The sequence below is a fragment of the Drosophila innubila genome (genome assembly GCF_004354385.1).
Source record: "Drosophila innubila isolate TH190305 chromosome 2L unlocalized genomic scaffold, UK_Dinn_1.0 4_B_2L, whole genome shotgun sequence".
In the NCBI taxonomy this organism is placed as follows: domain Eukaryota; kingdom Metazoa; phylum Arthropoda; class Insecta; order Diptera; family Drosophilidae; genus Drosophila; species Drosophila innubila.
This window is the reverse complement of record NW_022995372.1, coordinates 26664096-26676821: the sequence shown is the minus strand read 5'-3', so window position 1 is coordinate 26676821 and position 12726 is coordinate 26664096. Positions and strand designations below refer to the sequence as shown.

Sequence of the window (12726 nt, the reverse complement as noted above, 5' to 3'; positions counted from 1 at the left end):
CACATGCCTGTATCGACTCGGCTGCTGATGCTGATCAAGGATGTATATACTTTATAGGGTCGGAGATGCCTCCTTCTCCCTGTTACATACATTCCAACTAACACAACCTACTCTTTTACTAATTTTTTAAGTAGCGGGTACAAAAAAGTATATCTTTAATGTAATGATACGTCTTGTATTTGTTGCTTGAATTATTTGAAGTATGTTGTATATTTTTATAGCCTTAAGGAGTGTTTTAAACGCTTGTGTGTAAATGTGTAAGTGATTAGTGTCAAAAACGTGTGGATCGGCTCAAATTTTTTATACATCTTGCGCATTTGGTTATATTTAGACTACTATTAAACTGCCGTAGAAGGGCTCAGTCAAAAAAGGGACTGTAATCATTATAACTTTTATTATAACACTTAAGAAGTATTCAGTATTTTTGAGCAAAAAAATAAAACTGTAAAATAATGATTATTTTATGAAGCGATCCTGGCGCTCAGAAATAGATGGGCAAGGGCAACATAAACAAAACTGAATACATAACACTGTGCTACAGTCGAAAAACTTCTGGAATGCGACATTGCGTAGTTGTTGATATTGTTAAATTATACATTGTGGCATACTAGATTTTTTTGTTGCACATCGAAGTTTTAAATTACAGAAAAAAAAACGTTTTTCGAGGTTGATGGAGCTAAGCAATCTTATGCTTCAAGCTATCCCTACATTCTACAATATAGTGTAATACGTCGTTGGAAAGAAAAAAGTAATACCTTTTTAACGGTGTAATACAATAAAAAATGAGGTAGCTAAGTGTGAAAATATATGTATATTTTCAGATTTTTGAGTCATATTGGTATAAAACTGATTACTTTTTGTATGCAGTTTCAAAAAACATTTAATTTTGCGTCTTCTGCAATTTAGTTAATTAAAATCAAGTAATATTTAACTGAGTTATTCAAGTTTTTAGGAAAATAGCCATTAAATTTCTGGCAGTATCTGATCGTTTTTAGTTCCTTTTCGCTACGTTTACGTATTTTTATCGGACTACAGACCCGAAAGCTTATGAAAAGTGAAAATTTCAAGTCCAAGTTGAAAATTATTATCTATGTGACAATTATGTTGGCAATAACAGGAGCACTGACTATGGTACAGTTGTACACTATTTTTTAACGGCGTACAATGACATGAACTGCAGCATCTCTATAGAAATCCATTTTTTTCATTCCCATTTAAATTTCGTCCCAGTTAATCTGGACCAGTTCAGCGACGAACAAGGTGAACGACTTCACCAAAATATTGCTACTTAAGAAAAGCGCTCTGATGACAAAAATAAAATCAACATAATAACAAATGACTGCTGCTTACTTAGCACGGATAGAGAAACCGATTATAATTAGTTTAAAAAAAAATAGATCGAGTAAACATTTTTAAGTGCGTACTAAAAGTTTAAAAATAAAAATAATTATAATATGAATTAGCTTTATATATTTTTTTAATTTTACAGTGCTTAGAGACACCTTCACTCTTAAAAATAATTCTTTAAGAATTTAATTTTAGTGCTCAACAATGTTACTACAGCCGACAGTGTAATAATGGCGCGCTCATCAACATAATGCGCAACACATAGTTTCCGAAAATCAATTATAACTTTGCTAATTATTGACCGATTTTAGAAAATGAACACTCATTTTACCCGTAAAAATGTGTTCTCTTTTATAAAAAAAAAAAAAAAATCTAGGGGGTTTTTAACAAAATAGTGTTAAAAAACATCACCAAAGTTAAGAAATTAAACTAAAAAAAACTCAAAAAAAATGTACATAGCAAATACACTAAAAAGGGAATTGAAGCCTGTTAAGTCAAGTATGGTACATTAAAAAACCTAAGTTTCTTCTTTCCAAAATTGTTAAAAAATTCAAAATCAGTGGACATTTGACGAAGCTATGGGCGTATTAGTGAGCGCAAGTATAAAAAAACGTTTTTTTTACGTAATTTTAAATTTCGATGTGATCCAAAAAATTCTAGTATGCAAAAAAATTTTATTTACCTATACCTACAACATATGCCATGTCCCATCCCAGAAGTTTTGTTTTGATTTTTTTTAGTAGCACCGTGTAATAGATAAGAAATAACCCCGTCACATAAGACTCATTAACTCAAGGAGCAGAAATGAGTAAAGAATATCTTAGCACAATAGTGATCTCTATCCTTTAGTACATAAAATAACCTATAAAACTCCATACAAATCAATAAACGAGGACAGTTCTTAAACTAATGCGTGAATGTTATTATTTAGGGATTGGCAAGCTTGCTTACAAACATTTCTGACGTTGCGACTAACATCGCGACAAAGTTCAAGTACAGATTTGCATGCAATCGGTACCCAGGCTCGACTCACAGACCAAGTTCGTCAAATCTTGAATTGAGTTCATTAGTGCTTATTAAATTTTGCATTCGCTTGCTTAGAATACTAAACTGGTTCTTGCTTTCCTGCAATGAGGAGTAGTTCGACGGACACTCAGAACTTAAGACTTTAAGAGAATAATTTATGTAATTAGTCTTCACTTTCTTTCACACTAACTGAAAGCTTTTAGCACCATCGCTTAGATAATTAGATAATTTAGGTGTACACGATTTTGATTTAAGTCTGCAATATACTTAAATCAAGTATCATATTCATATTTAAACATATTTTTGTACTCAGTTTCAGAATGTTAAGAGCTTGGATCAAGTTTGAAGTGAACTTAAATTAAGTACGTTAAATTTCGTTCCTTAAATATCATACTTGAATTTAGATCGACATCCTCGATTTCTTAAGTATGGAACACATGATTTGTTCTCTCTGTGTAGTCAAAATAACAACTTAAGTTTTATTTTTGAGCAAATATATTCTAAACGGAATTTTTCATTGTGATAATTTTATTAAATTGCTGAAGCTCATTTGTTCATGGAAGAGAAAAAAATGAGAAAAATTCTAGTATATTTCTGTATTTCATAGCTGACGATCGATTCCGAAAAATAGTTAAATCCCAGCTTATTACACAAGCCACTGACTTATGTAAAAGTATTTCCTTGAATTATTTATAACAACATTTTTGAAATATGTAAATCTGACAAATAGTAAAATTTCGCTCTCGACCATTTGATAATATTTCTTTTGTTAAAAACTTTTTTCTGTTGATCCTTTCTCAAAAACATAAAGCGCATCCCTAAGTCGACTTTTCTTATTTCATAACTTCTTCGAACTTTTAATTTGAGCACACATGGCAAATATGCTTTGCATCGTTTTGGATTTTCTGTTCTTGTTTATAATGCTTTTGTTGTCGTTGTTGTCGGCTCGTCCTTGTTTTTGCTCCTGCTATGCGATATCTCTATTCAGCATCATGCCTGAGTTATTATGCCAACTTCGTTTTGGCTTCTTAGGCATGGCATTTGGCAAGGCCATTTGCCATACTTTATGAAGAGAGGGGAACAGGGTGGTAGAGGGAAGTGGAAGGGGAAGGGGAAGAGGCAACTGCTGCATTCCAACTGCGTTGGTTGTATATATAATTTTCTTTATGTTTGTGCCGTTTGTGCGTAGTACGAGTGTGTGACACTCGCTCGGTTTTAAAATTTATAATGCGAGCCCGGCAAACAAGGAAACAGGACAACAAAACATGCAATGCAATCACAGACATAGAGATTCCCATGAGCGCAGTAGCACACATACACAGAGACTGTAAAGTGTGTGCGCGTGTGTGTGTGTGTGTGTGTCTGTTTGTGCCGTGTGTCCTTTGCTCGTTGTTTATGGCTGGCTACATTGGCGCTTCTGCTGTGTGCGTGCCTGGCATTTGGAAAAGCGAAAGCATCGCGATATTTTTCTCAATGCCGCAATTTGAGTTGATATTTTTAAAGTGGGCGAACAGCAGAGCAGGGATTATAGCCAGATGATAAATGGCAGCAAGCCAATCATCTAGGATTACTTCTTGAGGTCCAGTTGAATAGCACAATTTAAAGAGCGCCATAACAAGAGACCTCCACTTCAATTGATAAACTGTGAATGCCTTAAAGCTCGCTTTGGCTTTTGGCTATTTCCAGTTGTAGGCAAAAGCCAATTTGGCAATTTGCGTTATTACCAAACAAATCGCGCAGCAGAAGTCGCATATATCAAATGCCATAATAAGCCAACTTTAATTTGCACATAAATTCGTAGCACAACTCGCCACCCGTCGATCGATGCCCAAAAGTTCTTGGGGGTTTGTTTTGGCCGTCTCAGCAGTTTGCTGTTACCAGTTACCAGTTTACAGTCTTGAGTTTGAAGGCAACGGTAAATGATAATCACAAAAATGGCCTGCAACATGTGTGCGGAAATACAACGTCGCGACTTTTGGCGAAAGAGTTTAAGGGGCCCTTTTGAAGCACTCTGGCTGATTGGCGGGGCGACAGACCAGCACAAGGGGTGCTGAGCACAAAGGGGTAAAAGAGGGGTGGGCAAACTTTGCCAGGCCATTCTAAAGTAAGCAAAGTTTTGGCCTCGCTCGCCGTCATCGTCGTCGTCGTCGTCTAACTCTTGACGGGCGCCGTTTGGCTTTGGCCGCCAATAACTCAACAATATTAAGGCTGGCACGTGAGTCCTTCCTCAGACGCGTCGTCGTCCTGGCCAACCTTCGGCCCTGGGCTCTGGGACTGTGGCTTTGGTTCTTGCTCTGTTTGTCGCAAAGTTTGTGGCTCGTTAAGCAAATTCAAACGACTTAAGCGGCAACACATGTTCACAAGCAGCAGCCAGTCCCTGATCCTTGGCCTCCTTCCATTAGGATGTCCTCATAACTCTTTGTTGCTGTTGCTGTCGCTGTTGCTGTCGCTGCAGCAAATAGTACATATTTGCAACCAACTATTAAATCAAATAGATCACTTCAGTTATAGCACATCTGATGACAGCTGATGTGAAGAATGCAAATCTAAGTGGAGAGCTCTCCCTCAATTATCTCCAAGACAGTTTATAACGAGTTAAGATGATATAAGATATAAGATTAGTTCACAATTTACATCTGACGACAGCTGAAACGAAAAATAAGGCAAGGAGGAACTTAGAGTAACCCTAAGAATCCCAAAGATATTTAACTTACACCTGATGATAGCTTATGTGGGGAGCAAGAATTAAGAATGGGTATCTTTAACCTTATCTAGCAAAGTTACTAATGATTAAAGAAGCGCGAGATCAAGCAAGATAAAGCATTAAGTATCCCTGATGCAGTTTTACTACAGTTTTGGTTCGGGTAAAGGTAAATTACAGAAACTTTTTGAAATTTTGACTAGCAAATTAAAAAGTAATTAATCAAAATCTTAAGTTAGACTTTAAATAAATAGATATAAATGTTAATATCGGCTTAATAAATCAAACAAAAGTTGAAATAACAAGCATTAAACTTTTTAATTTTCTTGAATTAAAAAATACTGGAACCAAAGCCTTCGTTTATACATTCTTAAAATACATATTCTTAAAATTGATACAAGATAAAAATAGTCCCATTCCTATATCTTCAAAAGATGAATGTAATTAAGAATATATTTTTGCTAAAACTTTAATCCTTATGAAAAACTTGTAATCTTCGGAAGGGATAACAATTAAATGAAATTGGTAATACTTAAATCAATCTTTAGTATAATTGATGAATGACATATTAGCTAGGTCACATATGTTTGCCATTTGACTAACGCATTTTCTTTTCATTTGTCGAATCCTTGCAGATCCTCCGCTGGTTACGTTGCGTCTGGGCTCCACCTTGACACCGGATGATATCAAGGAAGGCGATGATGTTTACTTCGAGTGTCACGTACAATCGAATCCTCAATGGCGGAAACTGTTGTGGTTACATAATGTAGGTCGCGTCAAGTCAGCTGGAAGTGTCCTCTTCTCACTTCATGTAGTCCCCCTACGCCCCTCTCCACACCCCTGTGCACCTGTTTTGCCACCGACAAATGTGAACCAAAACCAAATGACAACGACAAGCAGAAACTGAGTACAGAGTAAAGGACACAAGCAGGCAGGCAGGCATTCAGGCTGTGTGCTTGGTTGGCTTCCATTCATTTCTGTTTAAGTGTCAATAACATGGCAAGTTGCGTATGCGCCGTGGTGGCTGCTCCTTCTAGCTCCAGCATGCACTGCTCTGCGCTGCTTTTGCTCATTTCAATTCACACCAAGAATGACGGTCCGAAGGGTGCTGCAAGGGCCAAAAGGGGCGAAGGAAACTCCGCAATGTGCCGTTTGGGCAAAATAGTTTTGGGATTTGTGGTATTGATTCTGCCGACACTCAAGTGCATTCACCACCTCCCGCAATCAATCAGCAAAGAGTGCAGAGTGAAGCAACCCATCAGAGCAAAGCATCAGTTCCTGTACAGCATCTAAAGCATTTCCATTCCCATTGGATAGTTGTCGCTGCAGTTGGCAGACAAGTACAGAATTAATCAGTGTGAATTCATTTATAATATATATTGTATTTAAACTTTAATGAGCTCATTCTAAGCACTAGACATTGTCTTGTTATATATCAAAGAAAGAAAGTCACAGATACAGATTGTAGATTTACTGTATGTACATATTTTAAGTACTTTCTTTGACAACAAAGTTGCAATGTCAAAACTCTAAAAATTGACTTTAGCATGCCAAATTTGGTTTGTCTATATAACATAAATAAAAGTAAGATAACTACAAGAATAGATAAAATTAAATTTGATTTTTGTCTCTTTAAGAGTATTTTGGAGTAATTATGGAGATAATTCTCCTGTATCAATGACAATATTCAATACAGATTTTAATAATTTCTTCAACCTGTAAGATTTAGTCAATTAATTTAAATAAATATTACCAATTCTTGAATAGTTTTAACTGTGCCACGTTTTTAATGACGAATTGCGAATCTTGAATCCTTGTCTTATATCATTAGTTGCTTATCTATAAAAATATTACAGCTCGTATCTTCCGTTATTAGTCATAGTCTACTATAGCACTATTCTAAATTATGTCGTGATTTATTTAAGTTTCAGAGAAGGTTCGTCTTTATTTTTAATCCCTGACTTATGACCCTTGTTAAATTTAAAAAAGTATGTTGCAATTGATTTCTCATATGTACATATGCATTTCTCTCTTCTATATTTCGCTCATATTGCACTTTTCAGGGCATACACTTGGAGCACAATACCTCGGCCCGTGTCATCCGCTCGAATCAGAGTCTCGTGCTCCAGAAGATCACCAAACACTATGCGGGCAATTATGCGTGCAGTGCAATTAACGATGAGGGCGAAACGGTCAGCAATCAGTTGCCGCTGCGGGTCAAATGTGAGTATAAAGAAATAAGTCGAGGAAACACACATGCACACATAAGTACATACATAAATATAAAAATACATTCATATATATCAAGGAAAAAGTGTTTACTTCATATCGCTGTACTCTATAATCCCAGGCTCTGTTGCCTTGTGAGCAAACAACAAATAGGCCAGTTTTGTTTGCATCAGTTGGCATTACGAGGAGCAGCATCACGGCCAGCACTTTGTTTGAATGTATCATCTCTCTGGCTGTCCCTCTCACGCCGCTGGTCCCTTCTTCACTCCCTGCTTCACGTATGTTTTCTTATCGTAAAGTCAGACAGCGACGTTGTCGTTGTCAAGCAACCCTCTTCTCGAATTGTCCTCCCCCCGCCACTGTCCTATTTGATGTATTGCATTTTTTTGTGCTCGGCCGTTTTCATTTTACAACTCAGCTCAACTCGACTCAACTTGAGTCGAGACGGGACACAGTTGCAAGTCAAGGCTGTGAAAATATTTTTCATTCCGCTTTTTGCATAAATACAACATTTTGCCATCTCGTTCTATCTATCGCGTCAGTCCTCTCCCACTCACAGACTGAGAGAAAATCCAGTCGCTTTTCATATGCTTGCCACATGCGTTGCATCATATTTCATTGCTGCAACTGCAGCAGCTGCGGAATTATGCATCAATTTAACAGGCCGCGAAGCGTTGCCAACACTTCGTCTTGCCAGAAGAGATTATGGAGTCGAGGGATGAGTTGGAGGAGACACATCATGCGGCAAGTGCAGCTGCAGCTTAAATTCAAGCAATTTGACAAGCTCCTCCACCGGATGATGATCGCACTCATAATGAGCTTTTTAGCCGGATTTATCGGGTTCCCAGTTAGGCAGAGATTACTGTTGCCAGTTACCAGTTACCAGCTACCAGCTACCAGTTACCAGTTACCAGAAAACAGTTGTTGCCCCTGAGCGATACACATGCTCAGACTATGAGTACTTCACCCCACTGCATTGCTGCGGGCTATAAATTAAATGGATTCCCACCACGTCTCCCAAATCTGCCACATCTCCTTGCAACTGCTGGCATTGTGATTGTGCTTTTGTTAATGCACAACTTCTATCAAAATATAAGTCGAATATGGTAAATTATTGATTTTGCGCCACTCTTCAAAACAAGTTTTTATTTAATAATAAACACACATATTAGGGTTTACTTGGTATTGTTAAAATTGGTTCAAATTAAATGAAATATTATAATTAAGACTAATTTGTGTCAGTAATATTTTTTTTTAAGTTTATTTTTTTTTATAGGTAACCATCGGCAGTATGTACATTAATTTTAAGATTTTTTAAATTTTTGTAATAATAATAATAATGTGCTTATTATAATATTTTGGCTGTTGTCGGAATTAAAGCCGATAATTCGGACACTCATCTTTTTATACCCTGTCCGTCTGTCTTTCTGTCTGTTTGAGCACGTCGACCTCAGAACTCAGACTCTAAGACCTAGAGACTTTAAGCATTGTACATGTATGTATTCATATCGTACGCAGATCAAGTTTGTTTCGTTTTTCGATATGACCACTATATTTTATAGCTGTTTGTGTTAAAAACTTCTTGTATCTAGACAAACTTGGACTACTGTATCATAAAGTGGAAAAATCCAAATGTAGCGAGAAAAGCTTACCTGAGCCTTGACACTGAATTTGACCCGCCTCTAGTTTAAATTTAAAAGCTATATTTAGGTGTAGGACCTACATTGTAGGTACGTTGTTGGCTCGAGCAAAACACAAAATTCTATTGTAATTAATTGTTCTCAAGGTTACAAATTCTTACGCTTACATATACACAAGTTTTTATTAGTTAAGGGTGTTATATTTATTAGCTCCGTTGTTTATAATTTAAGCGAGTAATTATTATTTGAGATATTGTAGATATGATTTAAAAATGAATTAAAGCTGCACATATCTATACCCATAAAAAAATACTTATAACGGAAAATTTTAGCAAATACAGCGAAAAGTTTATATGATGGAAAAATACCTGTATCATTTTTAGCTTTAACTTTCAACTTTATACCAGACTCCTTAAACTAAGGAGGTAGGTATTTACCCGTTCGTAATATTGTTTTGTCTTTAAGCTCTGAGGTTTTGTTTTTTTTTCCACTAAAGCATCCATTTATCGACCTTTCAAGAATTTATTTTCTAGCTTTTTAGCCCTATTAAAACAATCGGCAATCCTGCACAAAGATATTTTCTTATTTCGCTTGATGCCATTGAACTTCTCTGTCGATTCTAGGCAAAGAGCAGCAACAAGTATTATTCGAGTGCTGTCTCAAGTGCTTCTCTCTAATTGGCTGCTGTCTGATCAAACAGCCCTCGTGAATTTGCAATTTAAATAAGAAACAGCAACAATAATATTAACAAAAAACAAAAACAAAACAAAAAAACAAAAACAATGAGGAAAAACGTCCTGTTACAGCTAATTAATTAGGTTCTTTTGTAAATTTTTAAGACAAACAATTCATCAAAAATTCAACTTGCCTGACTGCTAATGGGTTTGGTTTGGTTTGGTTTGGTTTCCTTTGCATACGGAGAGATATGCGGGGGGACAACGACGACAGAAAATTACGCATACGCCACGTGTGCTGTCAGCTAATAATCCTTTAACATTTATGAACGCCTTATTTACCTGCAAGTACTAAATCATGTTGCCACATTAATTAATTTCAAGTAAACAAGGACGACGTCGCCACTCAACGGCTTTCCACGAATACCATTGAGTTTGACACTGACAGACTGACTTTGCTCTCCGTCCCCGATGACCTTCCGAGGGGGCAGAGAGGTAAACGAGCCTACTCTAACTGATGAGGAGGCGTCTTGCTGTCTAAATCACTTTTGTGCGTTTCCCCGTGCAACGCCCAATGCCAAACAAAATGCTCTGCCTCATTTTTCAGTCGGTTTTCTTTTCCCTTTCTTTCAATAATTTGCCATTGATTTCCTGCTCCCTATGGGGAGGTTGTGACTATAGATTTTTGGGAATTATCTGGGTATATGATTCACTTTAAAACATGTAAGCATATCAGCTGTTTGTTCACACATCACGTTTAATTGCTTCAAAAATCCATCAAAAAGTGCACAAGCAGACTATCACAATTTTTTTGATAATTGATAGATGATTGATGCGGTATGTTTGAGTATAATTATTTTATTAGAAAGTCCTCTTCTGAATTTTGAACACTTAAACTTAATATTAATTTTACTTCTAGGGTATTCTTTAGTATTGTATTCTGAATTAAATCGTTTTTTTCTTCCTCTCGACTTTACAGACACTCCCGTTTGCAAGCACACGGATCGCGTTATACTAATTGGTGCCTCCAAGGATGAGACTGTTGAGGTTGTTTGCGAGATACAAGCGGACCCTCCGCCACGGTGAGTACAAACAAAAAACTCCGCACTTCGCACTCTGCAATCCCCTCCCCTTGTCCCTTTTGGTGCAGTGACTCCCTTTTTGCTGTTGTAGGCAATTGCTTCAGCTTTCCTGTTGAATGGAAGTTTGCTAAATTGACAAATGACTGTAATTGTGAGCTAGTGTGTGTGCGTGTGTGTGCGTAACGGAAAATGCTGTTTATATGGTAGGAAATGTGTGAGAATTTAACAATATTTTGATTCGATAGCACTTCAAAGGCGTCGCCTAATGTTTTATTTTGGTATAAGTGCCACGCCTTAAATTCATGCTAAATGTGCAGATGCCAGAAAAGGACTCTGGCGAAGTGTGGAACGGGCATCCTTAGTGCTGGACTCTCTATTAATTCACATTGCCACATTTGCCGACTTTAATGTTTTTTTAATGAGCCATCGCACTGCTGTGGCCTGACGACCGACTTTGTGTCTGCTTCTCACTCTTACTCTCACCCACTCCCTCTCGCTCCCACTTCTCGTCTTTGTCGCTCAATCTGTGCATCTGTCCATCTGGCTTGTCTTGTATTTAATTTCAATTTTTCGTTTTCTTTTTTTTTTGTGTGTGTCTGTGTCTTGAGTTGACGCTTTATGCTAAAATAATTAATCATTAGCCAGCGGAAAATATGCGCGATGCTGCTTCCAGCGCAGCTGCGTCGTGTAATTGTTGTGGTAGCTCATGGGCAGAGACAGGGGAGACAGAAACAGGGGCAGAAATGGAGGCAATGCTCAGCGTGAACATTAAAAAGCTGCTGCATACTTTGGGGCTTCCTTGCTGTTGTTGTTGTGGTTGTGGTTGTTGTTCTTGTTGGCCTGAAGGCGGCTACAAGTTAATTTATCAGCATTTAACTGCTTGACAGCGATGCCAACCATTCTCTTTTTTTCTCTCTCACCGATATATATTTCTCTGTATTTTTTGTATTTTTAAATTAAAGTATCGCATTGCGAAAGACGCAAATCAATTAGGGTCTCTATGGCAAACATTTAAATTTAAAGTCAGAAGTCTTTAAATTTAAAGTGATACAATTTGTACGGAATCAACAAAGTATTATTTATTAACCATTACTTAGTTTTTTGTTTTAATCTCTGTGGACGGCAGTCCGCGCTAGTGACGCTAGCAGCACAAAAGGTGCGAAAAGACGCAAATCTAATTAGAGGATCTCTACTGGCAAACATTTGGAGGGGAAACATTTAAATGATTGCAGTTAATGGGGTCGTTGGGTCCTTTGATTCTACCTCGATCACTCAAATCCGACAACTAGTTCAATAGACAAAAAAATAGCGCTAAAAAACCTTTAATGATGGGGATTTATTCTTTTTTGAGAATCAAGAAAATTTGTTTTTATTATTTATCTAACCACATTACGAAAATTTTTTGTAATTTTTATGAATAAAAAAGCTCACCCTTTTTGCGCACAATGCAGAATGCCAATTTTCGTGCTTAAGTCACAAAATTGGATATCGCTTATTGCTTTCGTAGAATTTTAGCAGAAATATACACACACTTTGTGTCCTTAAATGTAATCCTGAATTTTCTCTATGAGCATACGATAAAGCTTTGCATATGTATACTTATGCATGCGTTTATTGATTTACGGGTGTGAAATGCGAGTTAAACGAAAGCGTCCAACCGAATATGCTAGAGATAATTAACCAAATGTACATGGATCCGACTCTGTACTTTGCAAGCATGTTACAAGTCAAGTGTGTATATAAATATGTCTGTGCATGTATTTCACAGGATTATGGCACGCTCTCCTGCTGGGCGGCCAACGAGGTGGGAACTCAGCAACAGCCCTGTCTCTTTCAAGTGGTTCTGGCGGGTATGTTCAAATTCTACGAATTTTAAGTGATCATTGCAAAAATACTAATTATTACTTTGGTTATTACAAACGTTAATAAAGTAGAGTAAATACATATAACAAGTCAAGTTTAAACAGAATTTAAGTCATTCTGACAGACTTTCTGTTTTCCGAGTATTTGCTTCATTAAGTAACATG

At 36.9% G+C, this 12726-nt stretch overlaps 1 protein-coding gene across 1 annotated transcript in view; it reads left to right on the top strand.

The window, feature by feature from the left end:
* The window catches only part of LOC117781279 (nephrin), a 44729-nt gene that overhangs the window by 19670 nt on the left and 12333 nt on the right, over positions 1-12726 (top strand). The window contains 4 exon segments of the mRNA XM_034618031.1: positions 5710-5840; positions 7138-7297; positions 10597-10766; positions 12468-12549. Coding sequence (XP_034473922.1) covers positions 5710-5840; positions 7138-7297; positions 10597-10766; positions 12468-12549 — 543 coding nt within the window.